Source organism: Natator depressus, chromosome 2 (genome assembly GCF_965152275.1).
Source record: "Natator depressus isolate rNatDep1 chromosome 2, rNatDep2.hap1, whole genome shotgun sequence".
Taxonomy (NCBI): domain Eukaryota; kingdom Metazoa; phylum Chordata; order Testudines; family Cheloniidae; genus Natator; species Natator depressus.
Window position 1 is genome coordinate 89335759 of NC_134235.1, and position 16638 is coordinate 89352396.

Sequence of the window (16638 nt, forward strand, 5' to 3'; positions counted from 1 at the left end):
TGTGTGTGTTTTGAGGGAAATAGTGGAAGGAGAGACCAGTCTTCCTTAGTATACTTAGTTACTGTAACCATGAGGTAATAAAGCTGTCCCATTCTTGGGATGTAGACTGTCTGAGACTTCCCTTATTGGCTCTGTTAGCAGTTACAGACTCCAAAAATTTTAAAGCCTGACCATTATTTCCATTTCAGTACAACAGAGCATACAGAGATAGGGGGAATCACATAACAGGGTGGCCTACTGACGAGAACAATCAAAGAAACCTGGGCTCTATTGCTGGCTCTGCCACTGTACTTCTGGGTAACTTTGGCCAAGTCACTTTGCCTCTGTGCCTCAGTTTCCCCATCTCTAAGGGGAAAGTTTCCTTTTTTTGAGATCTACTGATGAAAGACTGCATTGTAAGAACTAGATACTATCATTACTTGTCCACAGGACCATCTGATCTGCACACCTAGGTGATAATTATAACTGCCTAGATTACCACCAACTACTCCCAATAACAGTTCTTTCTGTTTTGTTTTTTTTGTTTTTTGTTTTTAACATAACCAAACCTTAGTAATTCACCCTTATGGTTGCCTGGTGATAGCTCATTCCTTTCCAGAACATAAAATTCAGCAAGACTCAAAAGTTGTGAAAACCAGGGAATACGAAGTTAACGTATGCTCCCACAAAACTTTAACTGCCTTCTTTTGAGCAGTGTCCTAGTATGTCTATAACACATACTTGCTCTCTGCCTTTGCCCTCTCCTGAGCAGGAGCCCCTTACACTCATACCTCCTTGCAGTCCTACACATCTATTACATTTTACAATTCCATCAATCCCTCTTACAACCATATGATTCCCAGTGGCTATTGCTAGTTGCGAGAGGGGGCACAGCCTGGGCATGTTCTGTAACTCTGTATTTCCTGGGTTTCACAAGTTTATTTTGCTGAACTCTGCAAAGAGCACAAGCTATCACCAGTCAACTTTAACTTGGCATTCACAAATGTTTTTGCCATTTAATAAAAACTTGCTCAGATCTTGTGCATAGGTTACGTTTGAGTAGTTTTCTACAAGGTTTTAATGGTCATTTTCTCCCCTCACCCCTTCAGGTTTTAACTGAAGAAGAATTAACTCTGTACTGACACCATGCCAAAACATGTGATGATTAAAGCATTTTAGTGTTTGTGGAGTCAAAATAGATGAAGTAGGTTTTCAAAGACAAAGCAGACATCAACATTTTTTGATTCATGGTTTTGTGGTACGGCAGAATTAAGCCTTCCGCTGAAGGAAAAAAGACCATTAATCCTTGTAAAGAAAAGAAAATCAAATGTATCCTATTCATAAGATTTCAGTGAGTTTTAAGAGCATATGGGAAGCTTGAAGAATCTGACATGGTGGAGTTTGGGGTGCCCTAATTGCATTTTCATACATTAACATGTTTGGATTTCTTTTAAGTTTCCTGATTTTATAATGGTTTGCTTTGTGAGAATTACAATATCCCTGTTTATGTAGCATCACATAAGTTATTAACTCTCCAACCTTAACTCCATTTTAGCAATGATTGACTGAGACTATTAATAGTACCTTAAATAAGGTCACAAACGTAAGCGTGGTGTAAACAGAGTTGTACCAATTTAACTAAACTTGTGTCTTAAGCTAGTTCAGAACCTTGTGTTGGTTTCAATTTGGCTTCCATTGGTTTAGCTCACATTGGTTCAGAGTTAAACTGCTGTAAATCAAGCTCACACAGGTAGAAGGATTTCCACTGCTTTAAAATCTATTTTAGTTAACCCTGGTGCAACTTCTATCTGTAGAGAAGGCCATACATTGTTACAGTTTTCAGTTTCATCATAAGTACAGTTAATTGCCTAGGAAGTACCTCAAATAGGTTTTTTATACTCTGACAAAAATAATGTGTATAATGTTTCATCAGTACAACAGGTGTAGTGCCATTACTGGTAGAAATAGCGGAAGCAGTAGCATAGGTGGGTATAGTATATGTACCAACTCATTTTATAATCTTGCTCAGAGTATTATTAAATACAACTGTGGTAAAAATGCAGAGACCTATCTGTGCTACAGCTTCTACCGTTTACTCCTGGGGGAAATTCTGAGTGACTGCGCCTGTAGAATATGCCCACCTCCCCCACATATTTACTGTGATTCTGTGCAGAAAATGGCAGGGAAACAAAGGGAAACCGCATGGGTGGGGGGCCGGAGCGGGACGACCACGGACACAGTTTTTTGGGGGGGATTGTTCCCCCAAACAGAGGTGAGGCATGGGGGGGCTCACGGGGTTATGTGCTGCTGGTCTCTCCCTCCCTGCCCATTTCTGCAAGCGCAGAGCTGCCCAGCTGAAGGAGGCTGTGTCTGGGCTCCCCTGACTCTCCAGCTGAATGCCGCCTCCTGGGTTGTAGTGCCAGTCCAGTTCCCCTTCTGTGTGCTGGGAGCCTTCCTGTTCTCTGTGCAAAAGTGAGTGCCCGCAGTGGGAGAAATGAGGAAAGGAGGTGTGGGGGGAAGAGGCAGTGGGGAAGGAGGTGGGGTGTAACAGGGCAAAGGGAGGGGAAAGTGGGAGTAAACGGAGGGGGATGGACATGAAAAGGGAATAGGGGAATCGCGGGGAGGAAGCGGGAGCTCAGCAAGCGGTGTCATTTTGGCAGCAGCTGGAGCTCCCCCATTAAGCAGGTCTATCAAGCTTTCACCCCGACAAGCCCTATCCCCTATACCTGGACCCCTCTGAACGCCCCACACCAAGACCCCTATCCCACTGATCCCCCAATCAGCTGCACCCGGACCTCCACGCCATCAAACCCCACTCCCCCAGCACCCTGACCCCCCATTGAGTGCCCCAAACCCATACCTCCCTGCTGAGCCCATCTTCCCACACCCAGACCCCCTTGCTGAGTACCAACCACCTTCACCTGGGTCCCCCTGCAGAGTCCCATTGCGTCTGCACCTGGAACCCCCAACAAGCCCTGTGCATTCAGAGCCACCTGCACTGAGCTGCCCGCACCCAGATTGCACCACACAGAAACCTCTCACTCCATACCTGGATCCCCCCCCACGTTAAGCCCCTCCACACTTGGATCCTGCTGGGCTGAGCCTGCCCACCCACACTTGGTGTGCCTGGCGCAGAGGGGCAGGGCCCTGGTGTGTTTCTGGAGCAGGCCCAGCCTTTGCACAGGGTCAGGTGCAGCCTCACTGCCAAGTCCCTGTACCGGAGGGATGTGGGGGCTTCAGGGTGATCGCCCACATCAATACAGCCAGTGGCCTATGCTCCCCACTGCCATGTTGGAGCCACATTTATTTGACAAATAAAATTTGCAGAATTTTAAAATGTGCGCATATTTTTTATTGCATATAATTTTTAGTGTTTTGGTGCAGAATTCCCTCAGGAGTAACCGTTGATGCCACTGGTGGAGGTGCAGTAGTGGTGATTTGTGTGCACTTTGACTGGTGTAGACAAGACCTAGGCCTAAAGGCTTCTACCTGACAACCAGAAGCAAGAGGGTAATTTGAAATTGGGGTAGGAGAATGTTATTTAAACCTTAGATTAAAACCTAATACTATATCTGAAAGACTAAAGGAATAAATGCCTCTTTATTTTAATTATTTTGAGCATTTAAGTGTTTTGTATAGCCAGTCTTTTCACACAGCAACAGTAAAGAGAAACACTTGTAATACATTTTCCTATTTGTCAAAACCACAGATCATTAGCGGGAGCTCAGTGACAAGTAGTACCTTGAACTACTTCTTTGGAAGTGATTAGATTTTTAAAGTTGAGTATTCTTTTAATAGGTAGCAGATATTTCTTGCCATTTTAGAATAAGCTGTAAATCTGTCAGGACTAGGTTAGTCAGCAGTGTTTGTACTCGGGGTAAAAAGGAAATAAAGACACACTTATATGTCCACAAAGTAAGAGAAATTGTATACTGATTGTGATCAAACTTTGGCTTAAGTAAAGTGTCACAAATTATTTTTTTCTAGGGGAGTTACTACACTAATTACAGAAGCTCATCCTGCTTCTGATGGCTTGAAAGAATCCAACTTAATACAGAGAGGGCACAACCAGAATGCCATCGCTGAGTGTTCAAGTCTCAGTCAAGATACTTCGTTTGACATATTACCAATTGAATACTTGGAAGGTATTTAACTTTTAGAAACTCTTGCACTTAGTGGTCCAGTGTACTTACACCTTTGTTATGGTGTATTTAGTTTTGGTATAACATAAATAAGAATAGCTCTTCTCTACTGGCAATCTTTAAGTGACTTGTAGAGAATGGAAATTGAAGTAGTCTTTGGTCTGGGACTTGTTATATTAAGTCTAAATCTGTGGTAAGAAGACAAAGCAACTCTAGGGAGCCAGTGACAAATCTAAGGTCTGATGTCTTACAAACAATGAACTAAAAACAAATCCTGAACACTACTGGGGAAAATTGTGGGTTTCAGTATTCCAGTGGTATAAGTCACTTATTTATCAGGTATGAAACCACAAAATCATATATTTTTATTAGCATGTTTCCTTTTTCCTCTTCCACTCTGACCCTGAATTCAGTGACCATTACCTTCAGTTGCACTGATTTCGGGATCTCGCTTTATATTGTCTAAAAACATTTAGTGTAGTTCTTCTTTGAGTGATTGCTCATGTGTATTCCACAATAGGTGTGCGTGCTCACCATGTGCACTGGTGCTGGAAGTTTTCCCCCGAGCAGTACCTGTATGGGGAGCACCCCAGCGACCCCTGGAGTGGCGCTGGCCTGGCACGCTATAAGGGGAGCTGCGTGCTCCCCTCACCCTCAGTTCCTTCTTGCTGCCAGTGAAGGTGCGTTGGAACTACTCTGTTCCAGCTTTGCTTTAGCTCATCCCCAGAACTGTTCGTTCGTTCAGTGTTAGTACCTGTAGTTAGTTAGATGTTTAGTTAGTCAGTGAGCCCGGGCTGGGGCATTCCCTGCGCCCCAGGGTTTAAGTCGTGTGGCTCTTGTAGGCATTCTTTGCCAAGAAGTGACCCGCACGTAGACTGTGCTGTTCGGGAGAAACCCATATCAGCGAAAGGTGCAAGATTTGCAAGTCGTTTAAGCCTCTGACCAAAACAGAAAGGGACATTAGGCTCCGGGCCATCCTGATGGAGTCGGCGCTGACCCCGACTCCGGCACGCTGCTCCGAACTGGTACCCAGCTCCGCAGCGTCGGTACATAGCGACCCTCTGATGCCATCGACCAGTTGGCACTGCTCCCCGTCCATGCCAAGAGGGCCAGGAAGACTCCCTCTTTGCAGTGGCACTGAGGGAAGTCTGGGACAGAGGCTAGGCCCATGTCGGGCAGTCCTTGATCCCCACCGGGCCCCAGACCTCTGACTCAGGTTGAGTGGAGTAGCCCAGCCCCTTCAGAACAGGCCTCTCCAGATGTCCGGATGCCATCCACGCCTGAAGCCTCCCAGGCGGCCCTGGACGTTATGTTCATGCCTGTGCCCGGAGCGCTGCCGATGTCGGCCCCACGCTCCAGAGGCAAGCTGCCGCTGGGATCTACGCAAGTTGCCTCCGGCCCAGTACCGGTCTCGGTCGAGGGTTCCTGACGCTGTTCACTGCCCAGCGACAGTTCGGGGCAGAGTCCATGTGGATTGCCCTTGATGCCGACCAGACTATCTGTCTGGATTCCATCCATCTGGCACTCTCGGCATCGCTCGTCCTCAAAAAGTGAATATTGACTGGACTGCAGCAGGCGTCGCCAATGGTCCTAGCCTCAGAGAGGGTACCGCAGTTGGTCACGGCAGTTGTCAATGCCATTCCTGCTCGGACTCCCTCTCCAAGTCTCTGCCAAGACATCGCAGCCCTGGGCGTTGATTGCCAGCATCTCGCTGTTGCGGGTCCGCCCATCAAGGCCATTTGCGGAGCAGCGGTTACCCTAAGTACTGGTCCTCCACGTCGAGATCGCGGTCCCGTGGCCGATGTGGATCCTGGCACCGCCGCTCCTCCTGGTCCAGAAACAGCAGCAGATCTTACGCCAGCCCAACTTCCATTCGTAGCTGTCCTTCGATTGGCCAGGCCAGCCAACTAGAACAGCTGGCCCTGCTGGTGCCAAGGCAGGTGCAGTGGCACCAAGCATTGTGGCTGGCCCAATGGTACCAGTGGGCACCGTGGCCTCCGGCACAGCCCCCGGTGGGAGCTCGCTCGGTGGCCGGAGCTTCGGAAGCACCGTCGGCCTCCCTCTCCAGACACCTGAGAAAGGAGTTGGTGGGACGTACGTCCTCTGCACCATGCCTGGAGTCTGACCAGGTGGTGGACTCTCCGGTGCTGGCCGATACCCAGAGCACAGCACTGACCTCCTCGCCCCACCCGGAGGAGGTGATTGCAGCTCCACCCCCTCCGCCCCACAGGAGGACTTCAGGGCCCATCAAGAACTCTTAAAGAGGGTGGCAGCAAGGCTCCACCTCCAGGCAGAGGAGATGGAGGAGCCTTCAGACTTCCTGTTCAATGTGCTGTCCCCGTCAGCACCGGGTAGGGTGGCCTTGCCTCCCCATGAGGGGGTGGCTAAGATTTCAAATGCCCTGTGGCAAATACCGGCCTCGTTGGCCCCCATCTCTAAGAAGGCGGAATGCAAGTACTTTATATCCACTAAGGGGCATGAGTACTTGTATACCCACCCGGCGCCCAACTCCCTTGTGGTTGAGTCGGTCAACCACAGGGAACGGCAGGGTCAGCCAGCCCCGACCCCAAAGAACAAAGACTCTTGGAGACTGGACTCTTTCAGAAGGAAAATTTATTTGGCTTCGAGCTTCCAGTTATGAGTGGCAAACCATCAGGCTCTCCTGGGCTGGTATGAATTCAGTCTGTGGGGCTCCCTGCCCAAGTTTGAGGACTCCCTCCAGGAGCGTGGTAGGAAGGAATTCAAGGTGCTAGGGCGTCCCTGCAGGCAACCTCGGATGCTGCGGACACAGCCGCCCGATCCATGGCCTCCACAGTGTGAATGAGACGGGCATCATGGCTCCTGCTTTCTGGGCTGTCCAGTGAGGCGCAGCGAGACTGGTACATTACCCTCGATCTACAGGACGCATACTTCCACATCCATGTATTCGGGGGGCCCAGGTGCTTCCTCCATTTTGTGGTGGGACAGAATCACTACCAATTAACGGTCCTCCCGTTTGCCCCCAGGGTGTTTACAAAATGCCTGTCAGTGGTAGTGGCCTACCTCAGATGGCGGCGGTTCCAGATATTTCCCTATCTGGACGATTGGCTTGTCAAGGGCACCTCCCGGTTGCAGGTGAGGGATCATGTAGCTCTTCTCCTGTCCACGTGCACCGCCTTGGGCCTGTTGGTAAACAACACCAAGTGCATGTTAGTCCCGGTCCAAAGCACAGAGTTTATCGGGGTGCTCCTGGACACAGCATTGGCCAGGGCCTCTCTCCAGACAGATTTGAGACCCTGAAAGGTCTCATTGACTCGATCACAAGGTTCCCTGTGACAACTGCCAGGGTTTTTCTGCAGCTCTTGGGTCACATGTCGGCGTGCATGTACGTGGTCTGTCATGCCAGACTCAGGATGACATCCCTCCAGCTCTGGTTGGCCTCGAAGTTTTCCCAGGCCACGGACAGGATGGACAAGGGCCTCACCATGCCGGACTCTGTGATCACCTCCCTATGGTGATGGTCCGCCCCAAACAACATGCTCCAAAGGGTCCCGTTCAGGGATAGGGCCCCGTCGTTGGAGTTGGTGTCTGATGCGTTGGACCTGGCTTGGGGGGCCCATGTGGCGAACTTTCAGACCCAAGGCCTGTAGTTGGTTCAAGACCTGACCCTACATATAAATGTCAAGGAGCTCAGGGTGGTGCGGCTGGTGTGTATGGCCTTCCGCTCGCACCTGGAAGGCAAGGTAGTCAGGGTCCTCGCGGGCAACATGGCCTTGATGTTCTATATCAACAGGCAAGGTGGGGCCTGATCCTCTGCCCTCTGCCACGAAGCCCTAGGGCTGTGGGACTTCCGTATAGCCCACGACATCCACCTGAAGGCCTTCCACCTACCGGGCACCCGGAACAAGAGGGCAGATGCTTGAGCAGGAACTTTTCCTTGCAACACGAGTGGTCCCTCCATCTGGAAGTGTCCCACCAGCTCTTGCGAAGGTAGGGAACTCCCCAGCTGGACCTATTTGCGACTCGGCAGAACCAGCGATGCCCCCGATTCTGTTCCAGGTGGGACCTGGGGAGGGGTGCTATCTCTGATTCCTTTATCCTGTCCTGGTCAGGCCGGCTTTTCTATACCTTTCCCCCGTTCCCTCTAATCAGCAGAGTCCTGGAGAAGATAAAGACGGACAAGGCCCGGGTCCTCCTGATTGCTCTGGTGTGGCCCAGGCAGCATTGGTATGGGACCCTAATGGGCCTGGCGGTAGCTCTGTCATGGCCGTTGCCGCTCTGCGTGGACCTTCTCTCTCAGGACCAGGGCTGCCTCCTCCATCCCAACCTAGCGGCTCTTCACCTCACGGCGTGGCTGCTTAGTGGTTAGGTGGAGAGGAAAGGATGTGCTCAGAACAGGTTCAGCACGTCCTCCTCGATAGTAGACGGCCCTCCACTCACCGTGCTTATTTGGCAAAGTGGTCCCGGTTTTCTAGGTGGGTGGCGGACCAGGGTATCGCCCCTGTGGCCACCCCGACCCTGTTTATCCTTGATTACCTCCTCCACCTGAGGGCCCAGGGCCTGGCGCCCTCGTCAGTCAACGTGCACTTGGCAGCCATATCGGCCTTCCATCTGCCGGTGCAAGGGCACACAGTATTTTCCCATGCTATGACTGGCTGGTTCCCTAAGGGTTTGGACTGTCTTTTTCCGTATTCTAGACTCCCGGTCCCACAGTGGGACCTAAACCTGGTGTTGGCTCGTCTCATGGGGCCCCCATTTGAACCACTGGCCACATGCTCCTAGTCTCACCTCTCGTGGAAGGTGGCCTTCCTGGTTGCAGTCACGTCAGCCAGGTGAGTTTTGGAGCTCAGGGCCCTGATCTCCGAGCCGCCGTACACAGTCTTTCATAAGGACAAGGTCCAGCTCCACCCACATCCTATGTTCCTACTGAAGGTGGTCTCCACCTACCACATGGGTCGGGACACTTTTCTACTGTTCCTCTGCCCCAAGCCTCATGTGTCCAGTGAGGAGCGCTGTCTCCACACGCTCGATGTGCAGTGCGCTCTGGCTTTCTACCTCGAGCGGACTAAGCCATTCAGAAAGTCCTTGCAACTGTTTGTCGTCTCGGCTGAGCATTCAAGGGGCCAGCCGATTTCCACTCAGTGGCTTTCCAATCGGATCACTTCGTGCATCCGTTCCTGTTATGAGCAGGCGGGTGTCCCCTCGCCACCCATTGTGAGGGCACACTTGACTCAGGTGCAGGCCTTGTCGGCTGCCTTCGTGGCCCACGTCCCCATCCAGGACATTTGTAGGGCTGCCACGTGGTCTTCGGTTCACACGTTCACCTAGCACTGTGCGATTGTCCCCCAAACCAGGGATGATGCCAGGTTTGGTAGGGCTGTCCTCCATCCTGGAAACTTGTGAACGCCTACCCACCTCCAACAGATATAGCTTGGAATCACCTATTGTGGAATACACATGAGCAATCACTTGAAGAAAAGACAGTTACCTTTTCCGTAACTGGTGTTCTTTGAAATGTGTTGCTCGTGTCTATTCCACACCCTGCCCTCCTTCCCCTCTGTTGGAGTTGTCTGGCAAGAAGGAACTGAGGGTGGGGGTAGCGGGCAGCTCTCCTTATAGTGTGCCAGGCAGGCGCCACTCCAGGACTCGCCGGGGGCGCTCCCCCCACTACCGGTACTGCTAGGGGAAAAACTTCCAGCACCAGTGCACGTGGCGAGCATGCACACCTATTGTGGAATAGACATGAGCAACACATCTCGAAAAACACCAGTTACGGAAAAGGTAACTCTTGTTTCAAATGACATGATACATTAATACCTAACTCCAGTGGTTTGGAATACCAGCTGCTAAAATCTTGCTGCCTTGAAATAAGAATAGAGTGTTAAGGGAAGTAAGATAGTAATAAGTAACCTGATCTTAAACTGTTGTCAGTATTTTGTTAAACTAGCTTTCCAATAGTTGAGTGCAAATATTAGACAACCCAGGGACTCCATAAAATGCTCTATTTGTACTTTGGTTCCCCGTCCAAATCCCACCCCCCCCCCCCCCCCCAAACCAAACAAAAACAACAACCCACAAAAAAAACTGCAAGGAAATTTGCATTCCTCATAGCTGCTGAAGTTCTGTGGGGTAGAAAGGGGTAACTTTAAATGGTTAGAAGTAAAGTAATTTTATTTTGTAAACTACTAAAATATTTAGTTTAGAGCAGCAAGAAATGGTAGGCCAGCTCTTACTAGGAGCACTTTATCCCTATATTTTATAGTTTGATAAGGAACTTCAGTGTTACTTCTTTTTGAAGTCCTTTTTGTGCTTTCAGTTGGTCTTTACAGTTAAAACTCCCATCAAATATTCTATATAAAGCGACCGTTACAACAACCAAGATAACATCCATTTTTCAATACCTAGTGTAAAAGAAATTGGCACAAAAGGTGAAAGTAAGATAGTTTAAAATACAGACTTTTTTGAATTTATATAAACCCTTTTAGAGGTAAGTAGGGAAATTTTAGGGAAATCTTAGAGAAATTTGCTTGTTCTTGGACAGAAAGGAGAAACCTCCTGCAATTTCTTTCATCAGTCTGAATGTTTTCTAATGTAACTAGAATATACACAGATATTGTTATATTTTCAGTAGGGCTGTCAAATGATTAAAAAAATAATCATGATTAATTGCACTGTAAAACAATATTAATATTTTTAATAAATATTATTTTATGCATGCATAGTGAGATCTCGCTCCTATATTCCTGTTTCTCCATTCAATGGAAAATAGTAGCTAGTTGCTGTTCAAAAAAAATCAGACTGGAAAAGATGCATCCACTTTAGTGGCCTAATGAAATTAGAAAATAGTTCCTCTTGAACATAAAACAGATTTCTTGAGATTTCAGCAGTAGTCGTGGACTAAAATACCCATTCGTATTTTATAGGGAGACGTAACCATTGCAAAAATGCCAAGACAAATTTAACTTGTGTGTTTTTTTGTTTTTGGAACCAGGAAGCTTGCAAAGTTTACTGTCCAGTATTCTTGAATTATTATATTAGGTGATACTAATGCTTTCCGGTAGCATCTTATGATCCACTAGGGCTTGAAACATTTTTGTAGACCAATAAGAATAAATTCTGGATTAGTGAATTTCATGTCAAGTTGTTGGTGGGTGGTTTTTGTTTTCTATTGCAGTGGTACCTAGAGATCCCACTTGGGGTTCAGGGCTCTAATGTGCTAGGTACTGTACAAAGACAAAAAGAAAGGACCCTCTGCTCACTAAGAGCTTAAAATACAGCATTTGAAACAATGTGTGGGTAATGTATGGAGGAAACACAAGGTAATTGTAAGTGTTGAAAGAAACAGTGTGGCTCAGTGGCTAGAACACAGCACTAAGACTCAAAAGACCTGTTGTTTCAGTGTCTGCCACTGACAGACTCTGTGATCTTCAGCACGTCACTTCAACCCTCTATTTCCCTCCCATCCTATCTTGTCTAAGTAGATTCTAAGACCTTGGAGCAGACATTCTCTTGTTCACTTTGTGCACTGCCACCCACCATGAAGCCCCAATTTCTACTGGGGTATCTTGATATTAGTGTAATAAGAATAATGATCAGAAATACATAATCCCATAAATGTAGATTTTGTCTTAAAGTAGCTTATTTTGAGGTACTGTAAAGTGTGCATAATACTTGACAAACTAAATATCAAGTCCTTGCCCAAAGAAGCTTAGTCTGTTGTAGTTATAATTATTCCTTGTTCGCAAGGAAAGTGTGAATATACAAATTTAGTAGCCTAATGTAGGAACAAATTCAAGGTGCTGTTAAATAACACACTTTTTTGTTACAGACTTGTCCACTGGAATATGTTCACTGCCACAAAGTAAAAAGGAAAACCAGGTAAATCTGTTCCACGTGCTGGGAAACAAAAGAACTCATTTAAAAAAAACAAAAAAAACACCCCCAAAAAACTGTATTAACATAAATAAGGGGATAAGTTTTCTGTAGAGCGAAACAAACTCTACTGGCTTAGTGTTTTACCTTCTGTGTCCCTTAAATGTGTAACATCCTCCACATTGCAACATAATGCAGAGTACTAAAGGCAGAAATAACTTGCTACTGTCATTTTGCAGCTTTGCCAAATAATGGCTTGATGGCTTTCCCCTTGACTTCTGGAAAAAGGGATATTGATCTTGCAATGAGTTACCCAGATAATTTGTCCTAGGTGGTTTAATCTTTAATTTTAGAGGGGACTACTAATTGCCTTTAAACTCCTAAAAATTGATTCCTTATTCATAAGGCCCTATTTGAATTGCATCCAAGAAGTTTTGTCATTTCTGTAAGTTCTGTGCATGTTGATAGTCTTACAAGTGGAATTAGAATGAATCATCTGCTTGTTGTGGTGGTGGTGTTATGATGTAAATGTATGTGTGTATGTAGATCTCAAAGGTATAGAATTTTAAAAATACTTGATTTTTAGTTAACCAGATTCAGCTGAAACAAAATTTCAAAACTAACATTTCAAAAATTGTGTGAAGTTCCTCACATGCAACAATTTCAATTGGGTTGGTGTATGAGGCCCACAGGGGCTGGAGTTTTGCTTTAACAGGTCATGAGCCTTGTTCAAGCAAGTCCTTCTGCATGCTTCAATGTAGGATATGGGAGTAACGGATCTTTTCCACATGGAAAACTTCAAGTGCATAGCTTTACCTCTAAAAATCTTTAAATATGGTTGAGTCAGCCTTTTCCGCTCTACTTTCCAAGCTCCTGTCTTCCTTGTACCTGTCTCTATTATTCTTTCTGGGAATGGCTGCAAGGAGAACACAAGGCTCCTCACAACCAGAACTCATGGTGAAAGAATGCAAAGAGAAGGAAGAGTTGTGGTCAATTACTAAAGAAAGTGACTAACATATGAAGAAGCTGTTTTAACTACTGATTTATACAGTAGTTGGGAACTCTTAAGCACTTTCATGCTTTAATTTTTTCATAGTTTGGTGCACCTGAACCTGGAGAAAAAATTTCACCTTCCACCAACTTAAGTGACCATTTCAGCACAAGTCTTTCAGGTTTCTTAGAAAATGAGAAACTGCTGTCTCTTGCAAGCCTAGAAGGAAATTCAACTGGTACAGTATATTATAATTTAACTTGTAGCATGTTTTCATGTATATTGGTTCCAGCAGAACTTTTTTAATTACATGAATCCACTCTCACTACTAATCGTGCATGAGAGGAGCATAAACTTTGATGGAAATGAAGTACCTCTAAAATTTAGAAGGCTAGATTTTTTTTTTGAAGTCGTGCTTAAAATGAGTAACTAAACTTCTACAATTAAAGGTACCTTCCCAGAGACACCCTATGGTTGTTAAAATATTGGTGCATAGAGAATTCATTGCTGAACTTGGTGTTAATTGACATGATCTTAGCTAGTTAGAAGTTAAAAGCTGAACTGTACTCTGTCGGTGCTGTGAAACAAATACAAGTTTAAGGAGAAAAGCAGTCAACTTATGTAGAGACTAGCAACTCTGGGTAGGGAATACAACTAAAATTAGTTGTCTGTCGTGACAGAACAACTGAACATTTAAGCCTGAGTTGTAGACTTAGAAGTGTACACTTGAAACCTTCTAGTTCTTTATTTCTGTTTGTGTGACTTCTAACCTTATTTGTATATTGCGTAAAAAAAAACGTTAAAAGAAAGTTACTTAAATTGCAGTGTCAGGAGTTTTAAATTTGCAAAAGTTCCGTCAACCTTAATTCTATCATCCGTTCTGATATGCAATTAAAGACTTTCTTCATCTCAGCATCTCACACAGTTCTTGAGGGGTGGGCTGGTCTTCTCTCTGAAGTTCATGGAGGCAAATCAGAGTTTTGGAGTCGCATCGTCTGGCCACAGCTCCTGCTTGCTTCCAGTTTCTCTGCCTCTGGCAGCGTGCAGAAGGTGATTTTTATAGCTTTATCTTCATATCTGCTGGCTCCCCTGCACTTCCAGGTATGGCATAGCAGCCTAAAAAGCACTAAGTGAAATCCAAACAGTGCTCCCTTTGTGAGACTGCCCTCCCAGACTTGGCAGATGGTGAGTTGTGCCCAGCCTACACCCAGCATTCTGTCCCTGACTCTGTTCGGTCCCTTGCCTATTAGTCAGACTGGCACATGGGATCCTGTAAATGTAGAAGCAGCCACAACTCCGACACAGGAAAAACGGACCAGAAGTCTAGAGCCTCTCCCTGCTCTGGCCAAGGATGAGGAGGACCATGGTCTGCCAACTCAAGAGAAAGTTCCAAGGGGCCACTGGAGAACACAGATGGCACATATGAGGGGTCACAATCCCCCTTTCCTCTTTTCCCCCCGCCCAGTCCTAAAATGGTTCCTGAGCGCTCTTGGAAAAGCAGGGTTCATCAGCTCTCTTCTCCTTCCCAATTTGGCCAGAAGGGTTCTGGAAGTGTTTCCCTCCCTCCCTGGGGATTGGGCAAATGGTTGCTCGCAGAGGGTACTCTTCACATTAATCTCCTTGAACTCAGAACAGTCAGAAATGCTTGCGCTCACTTTCTTCCATTGATCAGAGGTATACAAACAAAAGTCATGACAGACAACACCATGTGCCCGTATTACATAAATTGTTGGGAGCGCCAGATCATCTGCCCTCTGTGCAGAAATGCTAAAGCTTTGGAACGGATGTATTTCCCAAATGTTCTAATATCCGTGACCTATCTACCAGGAGTGGAGAACACAACAACGGACCGTCTGAGTCGCAAGTTCTCACACGACCACAGGTGGGAAATGAACCCAGCAGTACTTAACATATTCTGTCAATGTGGGATACAGATGATAGGCTTGTTTGCCACTTACCTGAACAAGAAATGCCGATGCTACTGTTCCAGGGAAGGCCTTTGACAGCACTCATTTGGGGATGCTCTCCTCCTTCCATGGAACGAGGTCCTTCTACATGCCTTTCCCCCGTTCCCTCTGCTGTTGAAGGACCTGTTAAAAATAAAAAGAGAAAAAGCAAATGTCATACTGATTGCTCCCACCTGGCACAGCTGGCGGTGTCCATGGATCCCTTTTCAACCCACTCCTTACCTCCTCTTGCGGAACGAAGGACGCGATCTTCATCGCAACCTGCAGATACTCCGGCTCAAGGCCTGATTCCAACACAGAGCTCCTGCTCTGAGGAGGTACAAGAAGTGTTACTACACAGTAGGAAATCAGCTACCTGTCAAATTTACCGACAAAAGTGGACCAGGTTTCAAGTTTGGTGCAATTCCCAGTCAAATTACCCTGGTATCTGCTACTCTCCCCATGGTTTTAGACAACAAACTGACTCACAAAATCAGGATTATCTCTCCATTCACTCAGTGTACATCTGGCAGCCATCTACAAATAGAGAGATACTATGTTTTCTCACACTCAACTACAAAGAGGTTGCTCAAGAGCATAGCAAACCTCTTTTCCCCAACCCAGACATCCTACTCCAATATGGGACCTGAACTTAATTTTAAAGAGCCTGACTAGATCCTCCTTTGAACCTATGATCACTTGTTCACTCACACCCCTGTCAATGAAAACAGCATTTCTGGTCGCCATCACCTTGGTGAGGAGAATAGGGGAGATAGTGGCACTTATTGTGCACCCCCGTTTTAGTTTTCTTTAGTGACAAGGTTACTCTCAGGCCACACCCAAAGTTCATATCCTAGATGACCTCATTTTTTCACATAAACTAACCAGTTCACCTCCTGACCTTTTATCCTAAAGCTCACCGTGATAAGAGGCCATACTACACATGATCGGTGTTAGGAGAGCCCTGGCCTTCTGGATAAAAGGCTTTTAGGAAATCTCCTAAGCTCTTCCTTTCCATTGCAGATCCGGCTAAAAGTATGGCAATATCACCCAGAGGCTTTCCAAATGGGTCTCTTACTGTATTAAATGCTGCTATCAGGTTCACAGTGTAGAACCTCCGTCTGGAACTGCACACACTCAAGGAGATTGGTTGCCTCCTCGGTTGCCTTTCTCAAGAATGTCCCAACTTGAAAATCTGCAGAGCAGCCACTTGGGTGTCCATGCAGACCTTTGCATAACACAATGCAATTACTGGGAACTCTGCTTCTTACACTAGTTTTAGCTGTTCAGTATTATCCATAACAGGCTCAACTCTGAAGCCCCAAACTCCTATCTGGGTACTGCTCAGGAGTCACCTACACTGGAGCACCCATAGGTATGTGTACCACTGGTTGAGAACTACTGATGTACATCACCATGGTATCCAAAGCTTGCAAACATTCGCATATTTTGATGGTTACCTTGTGAGAGATCATTATTCCCATTGTACAAATGGGGAATTGAGACTTAGGGAGACAGAGGCCAGATTTTGCGAATGTCACCACTAATTGGAGGTCCTAAGTTGAGACACCTAGTGCCTGACTTTTCAAAGTACTTCAGCATTATATAGCCCTAATGTTCAAAGTACTATACAAATATTAATTAATGGGTTAGTACAAGGGTCAGCAACCTATGGCATGCGTGCCAAAGACGGCATGCAAACCTATTTTTAATGGCACGCTGCTGCCTG

At 46.5% G+C, this 16638-nt stretch overlaps 1 protein-coding gene across 1 annotated transcript in view; it reads left to right on the forward strand.

Moving 5' to 3' along the window:
- The window catches only part of CEP192 (centrosomal protein 192), a 211938-nt gene that overhangs the window by 36476 nt on the left and 158824 nt on the right, over nt 1–16638 (forward strand). Inside the window, 3 exon segments of the mRNA XM_074943491.1 lie at nt 3967–4124; nt 11929–11978; nt 13069–13201. Of these exon segments, the coding sequence (XP_074799592.1) occupies nt 3967–4124; nt 11929–11978; nt 13069–13201 (341 nt within the window).